Source organism: Peromyscus eremicus, chromosome 7, assembly GCF_949786415.1.
Source record: "Peromyscus eremicus chromosome 7, PerEre_H2_v1, whole genome shotgun sequence".
NCBI lineage: Eukaryota > Metazoa > Chordata > Mammalia > Rodentia > Cricetidae > Peromyscus > Peromyscus eremicus.
The window spans coordinates 53,114,709-53,137,956 of NC_081422.1; the positions used below are offsets into that span (position 1 = coordinate 53,114,709).

The 23,248-nt window shown below is 42.9% G+C and overlaps 2 protein-coding genes across 3 annotated transcripts in view; one reads left to right on the forward strand and one right to left on the reverse strand.

Annotated features, from left to right (window-relative positions):
• Nptn (neuroplastin) overlaps nt 1-2,930 on the forward strand; it is a gene marked incomplete at its 5' end in the record, with an annotated part of 34,393 nt that extends 31,463 nt beyond the window's left edge. Inside the window, 3 exons of the mRNA XM_059269040.1 lie at nt 1,108-1,129; nt 2,163-2,237; nt 2,743-2,930. Of these exons, the coding sequence (XP_059125023.1) occupies nt 1,108-1,129; nt 2,163-2,223 (83 nt within the window). The remainder of the gene's footprint in view (nt 1-1,107; nt 1,130-2,162; nt 2,238-2,742) is intronic.
• An 816-nt stretch (nt 2,931-3,746) lies between these two features.
• Rec114 (REC114 meiotic recombination protein) overlaps nt 3,747-23,248 on the reverse strand; it is a 108,652-nt gene continuing 89,150 nt past the window's right edge. For both annotated transcript variants that reach the window (XM_059268001.1, XM_059267999.1), the window contains 3 exons: nt 11,948-12,145; nt 8,382-8,468; nt 3,747-3,977 (listed from right to left, as the gene is read on the reverse strand). In XM_059268001.1, the coding sequence (XP_059123984.1) occupies nt 3,819-3,977; nt 8,382-8,468; nt 11,948-12,145 (444 nt within the window). In that variant the 3' untranslated portion in view covers nt 3,747-3,818. The remainder of the gene's footprint in view (nt 3,978-8,381; nt 8,469-11,947; nt 12,146-23,248) is intronic.

Consider the following 23,248-nt stretch of genomic DNA (forward strand, 5'->3'; position numbering starts at 1 on the left):
CGGTGGCTTTGCCTCTCCGTTGCCTGAAAGGAACAGGTGGAGCAATGTCTCCCTGACAGACATTACTCCTGATATGTGCTCCTGCAGATGCCTACACCAAGACTGTAATCTCCATAACTGCTTCATGTGCACCAAGCCCCCTTGTGGAATCCTGCTGAGAGTTTTTCTAGATGCCTTCAGTGAAAGCACCCAACTGTTGTACAGTAAAAACAAAGGGTGCTTACTTGGTGTCCTCCTTTTGTGAGTTTTTAAATAACTTTTTTTTATTTTAATATTTTCTCGATGTATGCATATCTACTAAGAAGACCAAGTTGTCAGAATTATGAAGTATTAATAAGGCTTCTAAATGCAAATGACAAAAACTTTTTAGTTAAAAAAACAAACATCCTATGGCTTTTCTTGTTTTGGCCAGGGCATAATAGTGAGCCCATCTTTTTGTGTGGAGTTTTATAGAAGGGTGTCACTCTTCAGCTCTCCCTATGATGTCACAGAACATCCTCTGCTTCTCATATGTCTCTTCCTGGCCCAGTTGAGCATGGGTAGCCAAGGATTAGGTTGAACTATTATGGCTTCATCTTCCTCAGTCTCATGCTTCAGATCAGTGACCTCATAAAGATTGTAAAACAGCAGGAAAAACAGTGCCCTCTGGGGAAGTGAGGATGTGTGGTTAAATGTATAGAATGTACACATCCATTTACATTGAAGAACTGCATACATTCTCCACAAGAAAACAAACAGCAGGATTTTACAACTGAAATGTTGGTTTGTCTTCTCATCTATTTTGAGTGAACCACTGGAACTTGGGGACAAGATGAGTACAATGATATTGCAGCCTATCTGTCCGCTACAGTTGCAGTTTTTCATGACGAGCATTCAAAGTGTTAACTAAAACCATTGAAAGAACATATCTGCCATTAAAACTGAATCTAGAAACAACTTCATGAGTGTTTTGCACCTCCAGATGGAATGGCCTTTAATAAATGCTATGAATAGCCATGTTTGCCACTTGCACTTGACTGTCCTCTTCATTCTTAGGCAGAGTCTAATGGCTTTCTCCTTTCTTCTCTTATATCTCATGGATCATTAAAAACCGAACACCTCATATAGATGATGAACCAGCCGGGCCAATGTGAGTACTTCATTGGATAGATTTTACAGTTTGAATTGTGTTGTGTTTGCAGTTTGGCCAAAAGGAATACTAAAGATTGTAAGAGAAGGCAATTCCCTTACAATGAAAAGTTGCAGTGTACACTTTTTTTTTTCCCTCTGAGACAGGGTTTCTCTGTGTAGGTTTGGTACCTGTCCTGGATCTCACTCTGTAGACCAGGCTGGCCTCAAACTCACAGAGATCCACCTGGCTCTGCCTCCCGAGTGCTGGGATTAAAGGCGTGTGCCACCACCGCCACTTTTTAAGCCTGACAGAATTCTGACTGGTGACCTCTTGATTCCTAGGCCAGGTCTTGTTTTTAGCCATACAAGTGAATAGTATGCAAAAGAAATTGAAAAAACATTATGTGTTTGACATGCTTAAATTGATAATATAGAAGTAAGCAATATAACCAAGTCAACTTCAAACTGGACTGTAGAATTAGACAAACTACTGTCTAGTTCCATTAACAATTGCTGACAAGAGAGATGGAGCTGTAACATGGAGTCCAAGGCTACCAGGCTTTCCTAGAGTTGGACGTTATAAGAAGCCAGAGGGGCAGTTGGTGGGTTAATGGCCAAAGGGCTCAGCATGGCTAGTTGCTGGTCATCTTTTATCATTTAAGAAATTAAGTGTTCAAGCCGAGCAGTGGTAGCGCATGACTTGATTTAATCCCAGCACTTGGGAGGCAGACAGAGACAGGTGGATCTCTGTGAGTTAAGGCCAGCCTGGTCTACAGAGTGAGATCCAGGATAGGCTCTAACGCTATAGAGAAACCCTGTAAGTATAGTTTAGAAATCTAAGGGAAAGCATTGTCTGCCTTTGGGAGTCTGAAGGATCTATTCATTGAAAGTAGGAGGTACTTTATGTAAGGAATGTTATACACTACTGTTAGAAGTAGACTTTGCTGCTACACCAGGGATGGAAGGAAGTGAAGAGTCTCTGTTTCCATGTGTTGTATTTTTCAAACGATAATGACTAGTTGAACTCACACAGTGCAATTTTTCCTCCAAAGGAAAACCAACTCTACCAACAATCACAAAGATAAAAACTTGCGCCAGAGAAACACAAATTAAGTACTGCTTATAATGTAAGTATGGCCTTCTTTAGAGATTTAAAAGTTCTATTCAAATGAACTGTGCCTCTGCTCACCTTTCTACGAATTCTTCAGTAGTTGGTGTTATGTGGTAAGACGTTATTGTTTATTTCAGAATAGCTGATAACTGATGGAAAAAGTTCTTTCTGTTCACTGCAGTGTATGGAAAGGGAATGTATTTCAGCTGTGTTGACCCACATATTTATATTAGGTTTATTTCACAATATAAATACCTTGCATTGCAGTCTACTTACATATTTTAAAAAGAAAAAAATGGTTACCTTCTTAGAGTATCCCAAAAGCCTGTTAGTACCATGCGTGATCTCCGCTGCAGGCAAGACAGAGATGGTGGCCGTAAGGAAGCATGCTTACACACATGGAGATCAGAAGTTCCTCCCACATCCCTGAGCATGCTGTTTGAACCAAAGCTTGGTTTGATGTGGCACTGACAGCTGTGAGTGACAGTGCATATTCTTAATTTCCAATACTTCCTTTACAGCTCTTTAGGTTCCTGAAAACGGTGGCATCATGACCTGCTACATTTTCTGCTTGGACCTCTTTGGTCTCTCCCTTCAAGTGAGCAACACCACAATGACCGTCTAAAGCATGCCTTATTTAGCCTCTCCTATAAGGGTGACCTAGCCAGGTACATTTTAAACAATGCTTCAGTGTAGAAGGTGTAAACTATTTTGGGCTTGATGTGCTGTGAATGTTGCTTCCCCTCCCTTTGGTAAAATATTTAAATAGAAGTGAAAAGGTCCTCTGAGGATCAGATCATGCATGCGCCATTTTTTACATATGCAGCTGTTAAATTGGCAAAGCTCTAAATGCACTGCTGCCATCTAGTGATCATTTTGTAAAGTACAGCAAAACCTACAGATATATACAGTATATAAATATATATATATATTTATATTTTTGGGGGTGGGAGAAATCCAAAATAAACTAAACGCTTGTTTCATTTTTAAGCTGCTGATACTCATTCCTTATTGTCTGTTGTCAGATGAGGAAGCTGCAGTTCTGGTACATGAGAGTGTAAACTTAAGTCTCATTCTAAGGGCTTACCCTATAACTTTTAAGAACCTGGAACAGTCCACTGAACAGCTGTAATGAATTGCAGTATATATGTATGATTGCTTTTTAAGTGACTTTTCCTTTTGTCAATCATGTAAATTCTGAAATCTTTTGCACTGATGTGTTGAACCTTATTCTTGTACATTCGATCAAGGCAACTTTTATAATTTCCCTTTTGTTTTCAATGACCCTGAAATGTTAATAGCATGGTGATACTCTATGCAACTCTAGTTACACTTTTTGGTTTGACACTGTATTTTTCACATCGATTTAATGATTGATGATAGATTTTATAACCTGACTGGGTTCTCATTCGGTACTAACTGTAGATGCATGTACTTGTGTTCTGTGTAATTATTGAAGTGCAATGGTGTACAAAAAAAAAAAAGTGGATTCACCTCTTTTTAACAATAAAACATTGATAAAAGGTGCTTGGAATAATACTCTTTATTCAAATATTTTCAGTTCCTTAATTGCATATGTGTTCAGGGCTTTGGTTTCTTAGCTCTGTGTGATCTTTTTAAGTTCCTTCTCCACCTCTTCCACAAATGCTGGGAAGTTTTGATCCATGAGGCATAAGCGTAGAAAGGGGCGCAACTCTTCTGCTCCCCATGAAGATTGTTCATAGGCTAGGGGCAGCTTCTCTGATGCCAGGAGAGTCTGCAGGGGTGCCAAAAAAGGGGAGGGTTGACTGCGGGTGGGAACACTATCCCAGATGATATAATACAGGAAACAATGCCTTAAAATTTAGAGGAACACTACCCCAAAACTAAAATGTTCCTGGCTTTACAAAGTCCTTTTCCACACTTAGGTTTCACATTTATTATGTTGTGTTTATGTTTCCTTCCTTCATCCCTCTCGCACACTTGTATTTTCTCCCTGCTTCCTGTCTCCCCACCCCCACAAAAAACAAACCAGAGTTTCACTATCACCCAGGCTGGTCCCAAATGCCTATATTATAGCTAGGTAGTATTTACTGTTATATTTTCTAGATGTATACAAAAAATAAGAGAAGCTTGGATCCTTTATAGATACATCTCCTTAAGTTGAGATCCAGGGAACAAACACTATGCTACTAACATTCTTCATGTGGAAGGTGGATTCTAAATGGAAATAGGTGTCCACCTGGGGATGTAGCTTAGTGATAGAATACTTGAATAGCACAGATAAAGGGTAGAGTTTGATCCTTAGCATCACCAACAAAAGCAAGGTTGGGGGAGGTGGTTGTAAACTGACCATCCAAACGACAAAAGTCATGGTTTTGTGTTTTGTTTTGTTTTTGGTGGTGGCCATCTGAGTAATTTGACAGAAACATGCAACCTTTCCCACAATCAAAATACAGGATGCTTTGTGTCCTAAAAAAAAAAGTCTCTTGTGCTGTTGACTGTTGTCAAACCCTTAAGGCTGGATAACTATGAATCTCTTCTCCGGCCTTCATGTTGCCTTTTAAAAAATGTTATATTCTGTACAATAAATCATAGTGTAAACAGTTCCTTTTTAATGAGTCTCACTCCCTTGATTTCTTGACTAGACAGTGGAATAAAAGTAGTATGCATTCCGTAGAAATTGCCCTTCAGCGCTTGTCCTTTCCTTCGGCAGCAACATGAGATGAAGGCAGCATGGTGAGCTCTGGCTTCCTGTCCCAGGCACGAAGGTCTGTAGCCTGTACTCCTTGCTTAGGTTGCTAAACTATAATGTTCCAGAGGTTAGGTGTTTGAAACATTTTAATGTATTTCGCCTTACAATGACTTGATACAGATTCAGCCACACTGTAAGCTGGAGAGCATCTGTATCTTGGCTTCTTTCACTTAATATGGGTTAATGTTAAGTGTATGTGTAATTCATTCCCTTTTTTGAAATTAAATATTCAGTGGTGCAGGTGTACCACAATTCACACATTCTCTTTCAGTTGGCCTGGGTTTTGCTTTGTGTTGCTATAAATGTTCAGAAGGTTTGTTTGAGATGGTATCTTACCATGTGGCCTAGACAGTTTTCTCTGACTCACAACCCTCCTGTGTTGACCTTATATAAGTACTGGGATTGCAGGCATGTGTTACTGTGCCTCTTTAAATTCAGAGTTTCATTTATTAAAGTAGGCAGATACCTAGGAGTAGCATGGCTGGGCCATATACTAAGTGTATTAAGTAACTTAAGGCAAACTGCCAGGGCCCTATCATTGTGCACTTAGAAGTCCAGCACTTGGTACTGCAGTTCTTTCCTGCCACCTTGTTGAGACAGGATCTCTCTTGTTTCTGGCCTTGGAGCTTCAATAAATTCTTTTATCTCTGCTTCCCATCTTGCCACAGGAATGCTGGGATTTAGGGTGTCTGGGACTGAACTTGGGTTATCAGGCTTGCCTGGCAAGTACCTCTACCCACTGAGCCACCTTACTGGCCCTCTGAGTTTGTTTTTAATTTTGGCTTTTCTAATAAACATGCAGGGCTGTCTCATTGTAGTTTTAATTTACATTTCTCTGATCAGAAGTAATACTGAGCATCAGTTCATGTATTTATTGGACATTCATATGGCTTTGGGTAACCTGCAACATTTTAAAACCAATTAAGGAGCTGGAGAGAGGAGCTCATAAAGTGCCAGAACTCATGTGAACAGAAGTAGTGTGGTCTACCTGCAATCCTGGCACTGGGATTGATTGTGGGTTTCTTGTTTAAGAGGTCTCAAGTTGCACAGGGTGGTCTCAAATCCCTTATGTTGCCAAGGGTGATCTTGAACTCCTGGTCCTCCTGCCTCTACCTCTTGAGTACTAAGGTTACAGGCATATGAATAGAACCCAGGGCTTCATGTGGGCCTACATCACCAACCCTGAAAACCAATTCATAAGTTAGCAACATTTAACTATTAGAGTTCAAACTGAAGTCTGACTGTGCTTGACCATTTGAAAGATGTCATCTCTTGACAGCGTGGAGTCAGTGAGTTCCAGCTGTTGAGATCCTCTTAGTTGGGACCTCTGGCTCATGTGTCTGGCAGCATGCTTACACTAATGCTGTCAGGTAGATAACGCCTGTCAGAAAGGTAGCTCTCTCTGTGGGAATACTACATGGCTTACTGCCTGTGTGCAAGAGTATTTTCTAAGAATAACATGTATCGGTAACAGGAATTTACCTTTCTAAATTTAAATAGAGTTTTAGAGTCTGCCTAAAGGAAGTACAGAGAAAATGAAAACAGGCCATCGTGTTCTCCACTGAGAGCCGCTGTTAACACGCAGCAGTGTATATATTTTCAAATTTAGTATATTATAAAAATGAAAGAATGGTATTTCATAGCTTTAAGAAAAAAAATCAGTGTGCTATGATTGTCCATGCCAATGACAGGGCTTGACATCAATTTGATTTACTTGTTGCTGGGGAGGTTGTGGGAGGTTGCCATGACACACACATGTGGAGGTCAGAGGACAACTTGCCGACACCAGGTCTTTTCTTCCACTTCATGGGTCCGAGGAATCACAATGAGGTCATCAGGCTTGGCAACAAATCGCCTTTAGCCACTGAGTCACTTGCTGGCCCTGATCACAGTTCTCATGTGTGTAGTAATACTGTACTTTAACCACTTAGGAGAGTGAGCATTTATGTTGATTCCATTCTTAACTGTAAACAGTATTATAATAAACATTCTATGTGCCACTATATATCTGAAATGCAGCTGTAAAAAAGTAGAATAATAAACTTGGTTTATATTAACTGGCTTCCAAGAAGTTTATCCAACTTTGTATTCACAGGATAATCTGCCCAAAAGGTCAGAACAAATTCGTGCTGTTTCTGGTCTTGTCAGTATTGTGTAAATCAGCTGCTGGGGCCCCACTGATGGCAGTGTTCTCCTCTGTAAGAGCGCAGCACCTTGCCCTGCTCAGTCACTCCCCAGAACAAAGAAAAAAAGTCTGCCTACTGCTGGACAAGGTTTTTTCCTTTCACAGTTGCTGGGTCATTAAGGGTAAGAGTTCTGTCTTTTTTCCCCTCTTCTGTGTATGCAGATTGGGGATTGAATCCAGGGGTCTCATACATAAGCATTTGCTTTCCTGCTACCTTCTCTCAAGTTCTTTATCTGTAACTACCCCATTTTATTTTTAGTGGTAAGCCAGACCCCCACCCCCACCAGCCCTTATTTTTCTTTATGTACCACTCTTTATACAGTTTAATAGATACTATTCAAATAAAAACTCTTCATCCTTGCATATTGATATGCTGGCTCTGCAGAAAGCACGAGCTGCTGGCACAAAGCCCTTGCCGGGTATAGCCAGGATATAGTAAACCAAAAACTCCTCGGGATTCCAGCAGAGGGGACAGCTGACAACTATAAATGTGACTGGAACTACAAGTGGGCAGGAGCTGTCTGCAAGGCAGCTGAGATAGCAAGCCAAAGATTCTGAAGGGTCCTGGCAATAGTTCTTAAAAGGGCTGAGTAGGCTCCCTGGGCTCAGGCAGACTTACCAAGCTCACTGTTTATGAGCTGTGGCATACAGCTGTTGGTCCAAGGATTTAAAGAATCGGGGGTAGGAGAGGTGGGTCTGTAGGCACGGGCAGCTCATACGGCTTTTATCACCTGTGTCCTTGGAAGTGTGGTATTCACGTTAAATGTTCTGGAAATGGTTCCAGGGCCATCTTTACCAGAGCCCATGTTCCGAAAAACAGCAATAGGGATTTTTATTTTTTTATGCCTTCCACCTACTTTCCAACGCTCCTTAGTTGAGACTGTAGCACTGAAGGTTGGCCCTGCAGGAATTACAGAGTCCAGGTTTGGTTTGGGTATTTGTTTTAGAATAGTTTACAATCTTCATTCCAAAACTGAATTCATTTCTTTTGTCCTTTTGGGGAGGTGGTGGTTTAAGTTCTTTCCCGCACAGTAAGCAGCCCCTCTTCATTTCCTCAGGCAGGCAGTGTGCACAGGCCACCCCCATCTGTGCTCTGAGGGCAGGGTACATGGCAGCAACCGTCGTCCTCCTACCTTCTGTTCGGAACACTTCAGGTTCTTTTCTATAGCAAGGGAAAGACTTAAGGAATAGCAATTCTTGTGGACTACCATTTTTAGGGACAAAACCCAGCACAGAATTACCTGAGCCAGATGCATCACTGAAGTCCTTCCCTCCAGAGCACCAGTGCCAGCTGCCACATATACCTGCTGCTCCAGGTTCAGGTAAGGCTGCAGAGAAACATGCAATTAGAGGAGGGGGTTAGAGATTTCTCTCAGTGGGGTGCTCTTGAGTCCTCAGCTCCAAGGGTTCATCTTCGGAGACAGACGGACAAAGAAAAGCAGCTGTTAATCACACTTAGGAAAGACAGTCCTGGTGATAGGTACCACAGCACAGGTACCTATCACCGTCTACCTGGTGGTCTCGGCCTGATGGGCAGTTAGCCATCACAGCGCACTTCTGCCCAGAAGACCCATGTGTGACTCAGGACTATGATCCAAGGAAGCAGGAGCACTGTGTGCCACCCTGTGTACCCTATGTGCTTATGGAACCCCTGCATGCTGTGAGACAACATTTTAATAAGAGTACACTGTAAGAATCTCATTTTGAACAGTGTGCAGTTCTGAGTTTTTCATTAAATAAAATTCCTTAGATAGTTCTAACAACTGTTTCTACTCAAGGCACTGAGTGATACAGGATGGGCATTAGATGAACAGGACAGAGGTCCCATCCTCTGGAACTCTGTAGCCTGCTAAGAGCCAAGTTTATCTCCTACCACATCCACAGGCCTGGCCGTGCTCTGGGAACCTGTAGCCACACTGCTAATCTTGAGGAGAAGAGTGTCCCTGTGCTAGGTAATAGAGAAAGAAAACACACTGCTCTCTGAGGGCATCTCTTGTCCATCAGAAACATGTCTGTCTGCTAGAAGAAGAGGTTGCTCAGCCTGCCTTCTATGTAGAAGCTGACTTGCTAGTGAGTTGGTGACAGAAAACCAGACTTGAAAGTACCCTCTCCGCTCTCCAAATAGGGATGGGCACACAATGAGAACTAGTGGACACCCAAAATTCAAAATGAGAAAAGGCCAAGGCGGGTGTGGGGTGTGGTTGGGGAATGGGATGGAAGTATATAGGAGCCCTTAGGTAAGTCTGGATCACATGTTCCGTTTCTACAGTTTCTCTAACAGAAGTCAAACTCTGGTGCTTAGTAACCCTCCATCTCTGCTGTCGGTGCTTTCTGGGACACCTATTAGTTCAGTTCACATGGTGCTGCACCAGTGGGAAAGAGACCAGCCAAAATACCATCCCCCAACACTGAACAGCAGCTGAGGGTGGCCAGACTCTTGAATCTGGTGGACTCTTGGACTCAGGTGGGCCTCCTCACCAGCAGAGGAGAGGAAGGCTTTATGCACATAGTAACAGACTTCACCCACCTCTGTGCTCACTAAAAGAAAAGGTCATAAGAACTACCACCTTCTTCCTGTCTGCCCCCACTCCCTGCCCAGCCCTCTCCTATGGTGGGGTGGGTTGCCTCAAGGGCCCTTGAGTTGAGAAACACCTGGTGAGGACACAATTAACAAAATTACAAGGCTGAGGAAAAGTAAAAACTAAAGCCAAGAAATGACTCAAGAACTTTAAATAGAAAAGACATAGAATTATCCCTATCTGCAAAGAAGGGAACAACTACTTCAGACTAAAAGGACATAGTATTGGTAGACATACACTTGAATGCAGCAATGACCTGAACTTGGCCATGCCTCAACTTTTAAGGTAGACTAAGCATGTATCTAGATTTGCATGTCAGAAGTTGCGGGTCAACTTGGGAAATGTTTGGTCTAAGACAGGATTGCTCGAGGCTGTGCTTGTGCTCAGCGGATTCGCCTAGCTGTCTGCTCTGCCACCTCAGTGTGTCTCCTGTTCCTTCTGGGCTCTGGAGGTTCTGATCTTTGCTCACTGGCAGGAAGAGCAGAGCTGAGAAGGTAGCTATGCTGGCAGCAGCGGTTATGATGGACAGTGTGGTTTCTGTTTTGTTTGTCAGGCACTCTTCAGTGTTCCCAGCAGTTCTCGCTCACCACCTCACAGAGGAGGAGGTTCATGGCTTGCACAAGATCACTCAGCTACCACAAAACCAGGCCAGAACTCTGACCTAGATCTGTTCAGATACCAGAGCTTATGGCCTTTGTATAACATCAGGCTGTCTCAACTATCCCAAACACCAAATTACAGATGAGACAAGTCCCTGAAAATAGACTCAGTACTTTTAGGGTGTTTCTACCTAGCCAGTTGGGACCAGCCTTTAAAGTCAGCACACCGGAGCCTTCATCTGCCGTTCCAGCTCACAGCTCCAGTCTGCATGTGTTCCTAGATGGTGCGGCCCTAACTTGCCTTACTGGTTTATGTGTACACAGGCAGCACAGGCAGCAGTGCACTTGAAATGCCCCGACACCACTTGTCTATTTTGTACTTGGACAGCTCTCTCGCAGCCATTTAGAATCTTTAGGTACCATGCATTGGTCAGCCTATAGATACTGGTTCAGTCAACTACACCTAACTTCCAGGTGTTAACAGATTCTGTCACTGGTTCATAAAGAATAAATCACATTCACTTAGGCTCAGAAATGTCTTTGGGGTCAGGAAGGCCTGACACCTGTGTGGTAGACACAAGTTTTCCAAGATTCTAATTTCAACTTAGACTTCCAGCCCAGCACACTGGCACAACCCTGTAATTTTAGCACTCTGGAGGCTGGGGCAGGAGAATCACAGGTTAGAGGACAGATCCTAAAACCAAAACTGCGACCTTCTGTTCCTGTCAGTAAGTAGTGTGCATTGTTATCTGGGGTGAAAGGCCTAGCTTCCCTTTGAGATGATTACTGGAAGCTGCACTGCTATGGGGTGGGTGCCCATGGCTCTGTGAAGCACCATATGAGGGCAGAGGCAGTTTGGCTGCTGGGGCCAAGTGTCCCACCCAGGTGCTTTCCAGAAACAACCAGCACTCGTCCAGTGTGGGTCCTTTTTACTCTGCATGCCTTGTGAAGGAAGGGTGTGGCGGCTGGCAGTTGTGTCCACTGCTTGGCTTGTAGTGGCAGGAGCCAGACCCACAAGTCTTTTGGTCCTACTAAAGCAGACAGTGAAAGTGGTGGATAATGTTTTACTGTGATGAAAGTGGTTTTGGCCTTGGGTCCCAGGGATCAGGCTTTGAGAACCCTTGCTCTGTGACGACGCTGAAATACTGCTGAGGCTCCCTGTCATTTCTTCGAGATTAGGCAGCTAATTTGAAAGTATGAACCTTGAATTGAAAAGATCACTCAACAGATACTTTTAAAAATGATTTGTGGGGGGCTGGAGAGATGGCTCAGAGGTTAAGAACACTGGCTGTTCTTCCAGAGGTCCTGAGTTCAATTCCCAGCACCCATATGGTAGCTCTCAACCATCTGTAATGAGATCTGGCGCCCTCTTCTGGTGTGCAGGGATACATGCAGACAGAACACTGTATACATAAAAAATAAATCTTTAAAAAAAATGATTTGTGTGTGTGTGCATGCACGCACGCGTACACACTCGAGCATATGTGAGTGAGGAGGCTCGGAGAGCATAGTGGATCACCTGGAGCTGGTGTTAGAGGTGACAGTGGGGGTGGACCTGACAGTTCACCTGGGTCCTCACCATGCATTATGCCATCGGGTTTCATGTGGACCCAGCACACCAGCACTCACCCCCTGCTGCAGTGGTTCCTTCCCTTGGCTTTCGCCTGCCCCCGGTGGGCCTGGGCTCTGCTGACACTGCTGGCCGATGCTGTCAGGTGCCTGAACGGTGATGTACTGGGCCAGGGTCCTCACACAGCTGCAGCAGTGCTCCAGCGCCTCTTCCTCAGACTCCCCACTGAACTGTACACGAAACATGCGGCTCTTGTTCTGTGAAAATCAAATGCCATCACCGAGAGGTGTTTGCTGTGGGGTCTTCGGGTGAACACTCTCCTGCTTGTTGGGGCTAGTACAGAGAAGCCAGAAACTTGTTTCTGTGCCGTTTTAGAAGCCTTTCCTCGTGGGAATGCATTTCTCTCAGGCAACCGACATTAGCAAACTGGATGGTCTACTGAGTGAGTGGTAAGCTGGTGTTTTGTCTTGCTTTCAATACAGATTTTACAGCTGATATTTTTAAGTTTTTAATAAATTTTTAGGTTAGCATACAAAATAGCAAGTTTCACAGCATCTAATTCCTTAAATAGAAAAATCTGGAAACAATATACAACAGTCCTGGTTCAACGAAATGTTTCTGAATGGAAAGGGAAGAGCAGGCCAGGCTGGGAGACGGTTCTGAGAGTTACGTGCTTGTTGTGCAGACATGAGGACCTGCATGGGATCCCAGCGTCCAGGTAAAGGTCAGGCACTGCAGTTGGCCTGTAATTCCTGCACTGGGGAGTGGAGGAGGGAGGAACCCAGGGTCCTAGCTGAAACACAGTGAGAACCTGCCTCAAAAACAAAAGGAGGAGAGGGACTGAGAAGACTGAGCTCTGACCTCAGGGAACATCCTACATACATGAAGGCTTACGCAGGAGGGAAAGGAGAGGAAGCAGGCTGCCATATGAAATGAGGTAGGGAACTTCCATGTCCTGGGGAGAGGACACCTCATTAAGGATTCCTAGACAGCTGACTGTTACCCCTTTAGTTTCCTCTATGAGTTACATCCTTGGGCAGATTGACAAGTGTGGGACAGGACAACTACAAACAACCCCCCCCCCCAACCCCAGATGTGGTAGTGCAGAGTTCCTTGATCGCAGGCTTGAAAACAGGCCTGGGCTGTAATAACATAAAACCACTAGTAATAGTTTCCTCCTTCTAGGCTGGTATTCTGTCCAGATGAGTCAACCTACACAAAGCCACCCAAGCGACAGCAAATGCAATTGTGCAGGTTTTTCCCGTAAAGAAAGCAGGTGTTGAGATGAGCATGCAGACCACCCACCCTTTTTACTCTATGTAAACCACATATGTTAGTGGGAAAACATTTCTGACCTTAGCAAATTCTACAAGTTCCTATAAGCAAGTAGTTGCTTTCCTCCAGATCAGCTTATTCTGTTTAAATAAACCACATCAAAACAGAGCCATAGCCGGGTGTTGGTGGCGCACGCCTTTAATCCCAGCACTCGGGAGGCAGAGCCAGGCAGATCTCAGTGAGTTTGAGGCCAGCCTGGGCTACAGAGTGAGATCCAGGAAAGGCGCAAAGCTACACAGAGGAACCCTGTCTCGAAAAACCAAAAAAAAAAAAAAAAGAAAAAAAACAGAGCCATAGTCTTGGACTCTAGGGAGTGTGTAGCATGTCCCACCCCCTCACTACCCTGCTTCTCTTCGCATTTCCATTTACTCTCCTTTCTGAGTGTGAGTTAATTGTTATCACTCCCTTGGACAGTCTTGTGTATCCGGATCTGTTAGAAGACATCTTAGAGCTCTCCTATATAAAATATAATATATAGGTTGTATTTTGTGCATATTTTTAAGCTACAGTGCTGTAGCCTAATTTTCTATTCAATAGGTGTATAAAAATAGAAGTACAGCTCATTACTTCTAAAAGCCGAAGCATATCCCTGTATTTAACTGGCCTCCTACTGACAGATATTCAGGTTGCCCCAGCCTTTCCCTATCACAAACCACACAGAGAGCTTTATAAACTCCGAAAGCATCCTTGAATTAAAAATGCCTAAATGCAGACTTGCCCATGTGCCCACTCCCTGTGCATTCCAGCACTGGCATGCTTACTCATTTGCATCACATACTAGGTAAACAGATTTTCAAATGTGCATTTCTCTGGTTACAATTGAGCTTGAAGAGTTTTCTTAACTTTCCTAGTTGATTTGTATTTTTCTTTTGTGTGTGCTTATTACTGCCTTTGGCCTTTGAGTCTTTTGGGTGAATAATTTCTAAATTATCCAGTCATTAAAAGCGGCCTTCCCTGAGGAAAGGAAATGGCATGTTAGCCACCTGGTTTCTCATGTGGGTGTTTTGAACTCATCCTACCCCCGGTGCTGTAGGAAGATATCTATGCACTCCTTTACCCCTAAGAGTCACACGCACCAAAACCCAGGACTCTAACTGCTGAAAAGCTGCAGCGCAGACACATTAAGTGACCAGGCACAGACACTGTCAGCAGCTGTGCCTCTGGAGGAGCATGTGCAGGAACCGGTTTAGACAGTCAGGGCTCACCTAGAGGAAGGCCTTATGTCTGACGTCTGGGGCTGGCTCCCCCATCTACATCTATGAAACCCTCAGGAGGAGTCTGAGCTTACTGTCTGGAGCCAGAAATGCACCTCGTGCACACAGACCCAAGCCAACGGCAGCACACACTGGGGAGACAGAAAAGAAGACAGACACAGCCATCTTTATCTTCCGTCCTCACTACCAGTGGGCCAGCCAGAAGGTGCACTGGGATGGAACTCTTGCACCTATTAAAAGAATGATCTTACTAGGAACAAAAACATCTTTGTATGTATACATATTTGCATGTGTGTGCATGCGTGCACCCACAGAGGCCAGAAGAGGGTGTCAGATCTCCTGGAGCTGCAGCTACAGGCAGTTGTTAGTGAGCGGCCTGATGTGGGTGCTGGGAACAGAACTCTGGCCCTCTTCAAGAGCAGTAAGTTCTATCTGCTGAGCCATCTCTCCAGCTCCAAGGAAAACATTTTTAAGTTCACAAGCTGTCAAGACAGTCTCTGCTGTTAGTCACCTAATGTATTACAATATTTTAAGAAGTGGTTCTGATGTTAAGTAGATAATTTCAAGTTAATCTCCAGGAAACTCCACCTTCCACAGACCTCTTGAGGACAGAGGAAGTGAGGCTGAATGCTGGCCTCTGCGCTGTCTCCACACACAGCAAAGCGGGGAATTTCTTCCCGGGAGGGACCGGGCTCAGCAAGGCTGACAAGCCATTCTACAGCAGTTACTGTCCTCCGACCCAGGTGATGGGATACCCCCGTGCCACTCAGAGCCAGGGAGGCCTCAGAGAGCTCACACACCCATTGTACTTTCCTGTGAGGTCCTAAGGAATATAATGCCACTGTCAAGACTTCACCAAGACTCAGTTGACTGAATCTCTGTCAAAAGGTTCAGGAATACAGAAAAAAGCCTCCATGCTGAGGGTCAAACCGGGTCTTGAGGCCCAAGAGGACAGACAGTAACCCAGGAGTGTGAGAAGTCAGGCCTTTGGGAGGTCATTAGATTGCGGAAGGTCGCTGGGGAGAGGCTAGACACATGCTTGCACCCTAGTTCTTGCCGTGACATGCCCTGTACCACTTTGAGACCATGTCAGCAAGAAGGCCCTCACCAGATACCAGTCTCTTGAGCCTCCAAGACTGCGGGCTATGTAAACCTTTTTTCTTTATAAAGTAACCTAGCCTGTTATTTCATTATAGCAATAGAATACAGTCAGAGAACAAGTTTCAGTGTGTTTGCTTTGAAACCAATAGGTAATCCTCAAAGCCCAGGCCGGACAAAGTTAACAAACTTGCTTTAGTGAGTTACTAGAATGAGAAACGAAGACAATACTGGTTTAGATTTTCTCCTTTCATCCAAAGTGCCCTTCAGACAGGGATTAAGTGTCTGCTGGTAGCCAACTGGCCATTATTCTGACGAGTGATCAGAACTGTTGAAAGGAAGGAGACCCACCTCACAAGCCTATTTTAGTCTGTGTATTCTGCCTGAAGAGAGAAAAATACTGTTTACTATCTGAAGAATCTAAATTATGTTAAATTTCTGCTACAGGAATGCAAACTTTACCTCGATTTGTTAATTTAAACAGTAGTGTATGTTGCGTAGTATTTAGGAATTAAAAGTGATCCAAAGCCAGAAGCCAGCTAAGACAGAAGGCAGAGGCCGACAGTTGTTATGTGACATCAAAGCAGCAGAGAGGAAAAAAGAAACATCATTTTGCTAAGTGTCAAAAAGTATTTGTGAGGCCTGCAAGATGGCTTAGTGTAAAGGCACTTGCTGCTAATGCTGATAGCCTGAGTTCTATCCCTGGGACCCACGTGGTGGAAGGAAAAACTCAACTCCCAAAGTTGTCCTCTGACCAGGCACTCCCGTGCCTCTTGCCACTCAAACAATAAACTATTTTAAAAAGCACTTGATGGACTGTATTGTGCAATCCTGGTAAAGGTCTTAGTAAATACACTACAACTGAGCAATACCTCCTTGATGTAGCGAAGACCTGAACAGCAGCTAGAGATCATTTACCATCGGACACCACAACGCGTGCAGTCATGGGGAGGCCAGGGTGCCAGGGCTCAGTACAGACACAAGTGAGTTTCCTGTTGCTCTGACAAGTACTTGACGGAAAGCAGCCGGAGAGAAGGAGGGTTTACACTGGCTCAGGGTTGTATGGGGTTTAGCTCCTCGTGGAGTGGAAGCGGTAGGCAGGCTGACAGGGCGGGTCACATGCCCTCTGCAGGCAGAGAGGAATGCTGTGTTCAGACTTCCCTGCTTCGCCTCCACTTTATTCAGTCTGGGTGCCCATGCCACAGCCAGGGTAGGTGTAGCTAGAGTTTTCCTGCCTGGCCCACAGTCAGGACAAAGCTCTCTCACCTGCCAGTCCCACAGCCGCTCAGACCCAACCAAGTAAACACAGAGACTTATATTGGTTACAAACTGTATGGCTGTGGCAGGCTTCTTGCTAACTGTTCTTATAGCTTAAATTAATCCATTTCCATAAATCTATACCTTGCCACGTGGCTCGTGGCTTACCGGCATCTTCACATGCTGTTTGTCATCATGGCGGCTGGCATTGTCTCTCTGACTCAGCCTTCCACTTCCCAGAATTCTTCTCCTCCTTGTCCCGCCTATACTTCCTGCCTGGCCACTGGCCAATCAGTGATTTATTTACTGACCAATCAGCAACACACTTGACATACAGACCATCCCACAGCAGGTAGGTCTTGTCTCCACACTGAAACTTCTCTGAGACACCTGCACAGACATGCTTAGCTGTGTTTCTCCTGGGTGATTCTAAAAAGCCAAACTCTTTTTCACTTCACAAACAACACAGGTTAACCATCAAAGGTGAGGAAAGTATGACAAAATGTGAACCACTGGAAATAAATAATCATTGTTTGCTGATGATAACATCACTTTCCTAGAAGCCTAAAATATTATCGCGTTATTGTTAATAAAAGTTTGGTAAGGAAGTTCAATTTAAATTGACTCAGGGCAGGCCATGCCACTCAACAGCTGCAGGGCACACCAGCCAGAAAAAAGACCACACCAGCCAGAAGAAGAGATAGGCAAACTCAGGCAGAGACTCCCTGCTGGACCAGAAACCACACCAGCTGCCAGACCTCCAGATAGGTGGCTCACTCAAGGACCTCCTCCATCTATCAGTGCCCCCCAACACTATTCCTAGTCCCCATTCCCCTCATCACTGTGTCCCACCCCCTAAGCTGGGCAGCGACCTCCCCCCAAAGGCCATGCTAACCACCAGAAGTGCTGCCCGCAACTCAGATGGAGACTCTGCAGGACCAGAGGTCACACTGGCTTCTAGAATTCCAGGCCACAAAGACAGAAGACCAAAGAGGAAACAGAAACCAAGAAAGAAAACACCCAACCAACAAAGACAACTCAGAAATTGACACCTAGACCTACACTTCCCCCAAACCTAGATGCCTAGACACCAGTGTAAGAACTCAAATCAACAAGAGCCAGAGCAATGTTACCACCAGAGCCCAGCTATCCTACAACAAGCCCTGAATATTCCAACACAGCTGAAGGACAAGAAAATTACCTTAAAACCAACTTTATGAAGATGGTAGAGGTCCTTGTCTTAGTTGGAGTTTCTATTTCTGTAAAGAGACACCATGACCATGGCAACTCTTATAAAGGAAAACGTGTGTGTCTTACAGTTTCAGAGGTTTAGTCCATTATCATCATGGCAGGACATGGCAGTATGTAGGTAGACATGATGCTGGAGAAGGAGTTGAGAGTACTATATCTTGATTTGCAGGCAATAGGAAGTGAACTGTGCCACACTGAGCATAGTTTGAGCATAGGGGACCTCAAAGCCTATCCCCACAGTGACACACTTCCTCCAACAAGGCCACACCTAATAGTGCCACTCCCTATGAGCTTATGGGGATCAATTATATTAAAACTACTACAGTCCTTGAAGAGGAAATGAATAAATCTCTTAAGGAACTCGAGGAAAAGACAAAAAAATTGGAAAAAATGAATAAATCCTTTAAAGCCAAGAAAAAAGCAAACAAGTAGTTGAAGGAGTGAATAAAACTGTTGAAGACCTTAAAATGGAAATAGAAACAATAAAGAAAGAGAAACTGAGGGAATTCTGGAAATAGAAAATCTAAATAAGAGAACAGAAACGACAGATGCAAGCATCACCAACAGAATACAAGAGATGGAAGAGAGACTCTCAGGTGCTGAAGACACAATAAAGGAAATAGATAACATCAGTCAAAGAAAATGTTAAATATAAAAATTCCTGACACAAACATCCAGGAAATCTGAGATACTATGAAAAGACCAAACCTAAGAATAATAGGAATAGAAGAAGAATCCCAGCTCAAAGGCCCAGAAAATATTTTTAACAAAATCATAGAAGAAAATCTTCTTAACCTAAAGAAGGACATGTCTATAAAGGTACAAGAAGCTTACAGAACACCAAATACATAGGACCAGAAAAGAAAGTCCCCTCACCACATAATAATCAAAACTCTAGACATACAGAACAAAGAAAGAATATTAAAAGCTGCAAAGAAAAAAGGTCAAGTAATATATAAATGCAGATATATGAGAATTACACCTGACTAATCAAACCGAGACTCTAAAATCCAGAAGGTCCTGGACAGATGGCCTACAGACTCTTAAGAAACCATGGATGCGAGCACAGACGATTATACCCAGCAAAACTTTCAGTCACCATAGATGAAGAAAACAAGAGATTCCATGACAAAATCAAATTTAAACACTATCTATCCACAAACCCAGCCCTACAGAAGGTACTAGAAGGAAAACTCCAACTCAAGGAGGTTAAAGGTTAACTACATTTACGAAAACACAGGAAATTAATAATCTCACACCAGCAAAAACAAAAGTACGTGCGTATGAGCACACGCACACACACACACACACACACACACACACACACACGCTACCACCATCACCAAGATATCAGAAACTAACAATCATTGGTTATTAATATCAATAATATCAATATCAATGGACTCAATTCCCTAATAAAAAACACAGGCTAACAGAATGGATGCAAAAATAGGAGTCCATCTTTCTGCTATATATAAGAAACATACCTCAACATCAAAGATAGACATTAGCTCAGAATGAAGCGTTGGAATAAGATTTTCTAGGCAAATGGACTCAAGAAGCAAACTGGTGTAGTTATTCTAAAATCTAACAAAATAGACTTCAAACCAAAATTAATGGGAAGGATACTTCATACTCAAAGGAAAAATCCACCAAGATGACATTTCAATTCTTAAAATCTATGCCCCAAATGCAAGGCACCCACATTTGTAGAAGAAACATTACTAAAGCTTAAATTACACATTGACCCTCACACATTAATAGTAGGAAACTTAATACCCCACTCTCACTAATGGACAGGCCATCCAGACAAAAACTAAAGAGAGAAATCCTGGAGCTAACATGTTATGAACTAAATAGACCTCATAGATATCTACAAACATTTCAACCAAACACAAAAGAATATACTTTTCAGGGACTCATGGAACTTTCTCCAAAACTGACTAGTATACAAGAAAGTTGAAATAACCCCCTGTAGAAGAAAAAGAAGCAAACACACCCAAGAGTAGACAGCAAAAAATGATCAAACTGAGGGCTGAAAATCAATAAAATAGAAACAAAGAGAACAATACAAAGAATCAATGAAACAAAGAGTTAGTTCTTTGAGAAAAATCAACAAGATAGACAAATGCTTATCCAAACTATCTAAAAGACAGAGAGAATATTCAAATAAACAAAATCAGAAATGAAAAGGAAGACATAACAATAGACAATTGGACAACTGAATAAAGTCAAAGGCCAGGTGGTTTTAGCACAGAATTCTACCAGACTTTGAAAGAGCTAATCCTCAAATTATTACACAAAATAGAAACAGAAAAAAAAATTGCCAAATTCATTTTATAAGGCCACGGTCACCCTGATACCCAAATCAAACAAAGATTCAACAGAAAAAAGAGAATTACCAACCAATTTCACTCATGAACATTGATGCAAAAATACTCAATAAAATACTCAGAAACTGAATCCAAGAACACATCCATCAAAAACATCATCCACCATGATCAAGTAGGCTTCATCCCATAGATGAAGGGATGGTTCAACATACGAAAATCTATTGGTGTAATCCACCATATAAACAAACTGAAAGAAAAAAAGGCACATGATCATCTCATCAGATGCTGAAAAAGCCTTTGAAAAAAATCCAGCACTCCTTCATGATAAAAGTCTTGGTGAGGTCTGGGATACAAGGAACATACCTAAACACAAAAAAGGCCATTTACAGCACACTGACAGCCAGCATCAAATTAAATGGAAAGAAACTCAAAGCAATTCCACTAAAGTCAGGAACAAGACAAGGCCGTCCACTCTCTCTATACCTATTCAATATAGTACTTGAAGTTCAGCCAGAGCAATAATACAACTAAAGGAGATCAAGGGGATACAAATTGGAAAGGAACAATTCAAAGTATCATTATTTGCAGATGATATGATAGTATACATAAATGATCCCAAAAATTCTACTAGAGAACTCCTACAGCTGATAAACACCTTCAGTGAAGTAGCTGGATATAGTATGAACTAAAAAAAAAAATCAGGAACCCTCCTATATACAGAAGAAAATTGGGCCGAGAAAGAAATCAGGGAACAACACTCTTCATAATAGCCACAAATAATATAAAATATCTTGTGGTAACCCTAATCATGCATGTGAAAGACTTGTATGACAATAACTTCAAGTCTTTGAAGAAAGAAATTGAAGAAGATATCAGAAGATGAAAAGATCTCCCATGCTCATGGATTGGTAGGATTAACATAGTAAAAATGGCGATATTACCAAAAGCAATCTATAGATTCAATGCAACCCTCATCAAAATTCCAACACAATTTTTTACAGAACTTGAAAGGACAATACTCAACTTCATATGAAAAAAATCCAGGATAGCTAAAACAATCCTGTACAATAAAAGAACTTTCAGAGGTATCACCATCCCTGATTTCAAGCTGTAATACAGAGCTATAGTAATAAAAGCCACATGGTATTAGCATAAAAACAGACAGGTTGATCAATGGAATTGAATAGAAGACCCAGACATAAATCCTTATACCTATGGGCACCTGATTTTTGATAAAGAAGCTAGAAACATAGAATGGAAAAAAGAAAGCATCTTCAACAAATGGTGCTGGTCTAACTGGATGTCTGAATGTAGAAGAATGCAAATAGATCCGTATTTATCACCGTACACAAAACTCAAGTCCAAGTAGATCAAAGTCCTCAACAAAAAACAAGAAACACTGACTGAATCTGAGAGAAGAGAAAGTGCGAAAAGCCTTGAGTGCATTGCACAGGAGATGACTTTCTCACAGAACGCTGACAGTGCAGGCACTAAGATCGACAATAAATGGGACCTCGTGAAACTGAAAATCTTCTGTCAGGCAAAAGACACTGTCAATAGGACAAAACATCAGCCTACAGAGTGGGAAAAGAACTTCTCCAACTCCACATTGGACAGAGGGCCAATATCCAAAATATATAAAGAACTCAAGAAACTAGACATCAACAAACCAAATAATCCAATTTAAAAATGGAATAGGGATCTAAAGAGAGGATTCTCAATAGAGGAAACCAAAATGGCTGAGAAACACTTAAAGTAATGTTCAACATCATTAGCCATCAGGGAAATGCAAATCAAAATGATTTTGAGATTCCATCTTATACTGGTCAAAATGGCTAAGAGCAAAAACACAAATGATAGCTCATGCTGGAGAGGATGTGGAGCAAGGGGAACACTCCTCCATTGCTGGTGGGAGTGTAAACTTGTACAGCCACTTTGGAAATCAATATGGCAGTTTCTCAGAAAACTGGGAATCAATCTATTTCAAGATCCAGCTATCCCACTCCTGGACATATACCCAAAGGATGCTCCATCCTTCCACAAGGACACTTATTTAACTATGTTCATAGCAGCTTTATTCATTATAGCCAGAAACTAGAAACAACCTAGATGTCCCTCAACAGAAGAATGGATAAAGAAAATGTGGTACATTTACACAATGGAGTATTACTTGGTTGTTAAAAATAAAAATGACATCATGAAATTTGCAGGCAAATGAATGGAACTAGAAAACAATTATCCTGAGTGAGGCAACCCAGACCCAGAAAGCCAAATGTGGCATGTACTCACTTTTAAAAGGATAATCATGTGACAATCCACAGACCCAGACAGGCTAAGTAACAAGGAGGGCTCAAGTGAGGGAAACATGGATCTCCCAGAAAAAGGGAAGTAGAATAGATTTTGTGGATGGACTGGGGGCCAGTGGGGATTGGAACAGGAAAGATCAGGTTGGCAGGGAGGAATGGAGGGAGAGAGTACTAGGAAAAACAAAAAGAATTGGGAGACATTTTGGGGATGAGGCAGAAACCTAGTGGAATTGATGGAAACTCCTTGGAATTGATGAGGAATTGACACTAGTGAAGACTCCTAGTAATGGGGGATATGGAGTCTGAACCAGCCATCTTCTGTAACCAAGCAAGACTTCCAGTGGTGGGACTGGGACACCAACCCAGTCACAAAACCTTCGACCTACAATTGTCCTGCCTGCAGGATGTGTTGGAGTAAAGGTGGTACAGAGCTTGTGGGAGTGGCCATCCAATGACTGGTCCAACTTGAGACCCATGCCATGAGAGGGAGCCATGCCTGACACTGCCTGGAGGGCCAGGAACCAGAGGCTGGGTAGCTCAAAGACCTAGGATAGAACCAAACACAA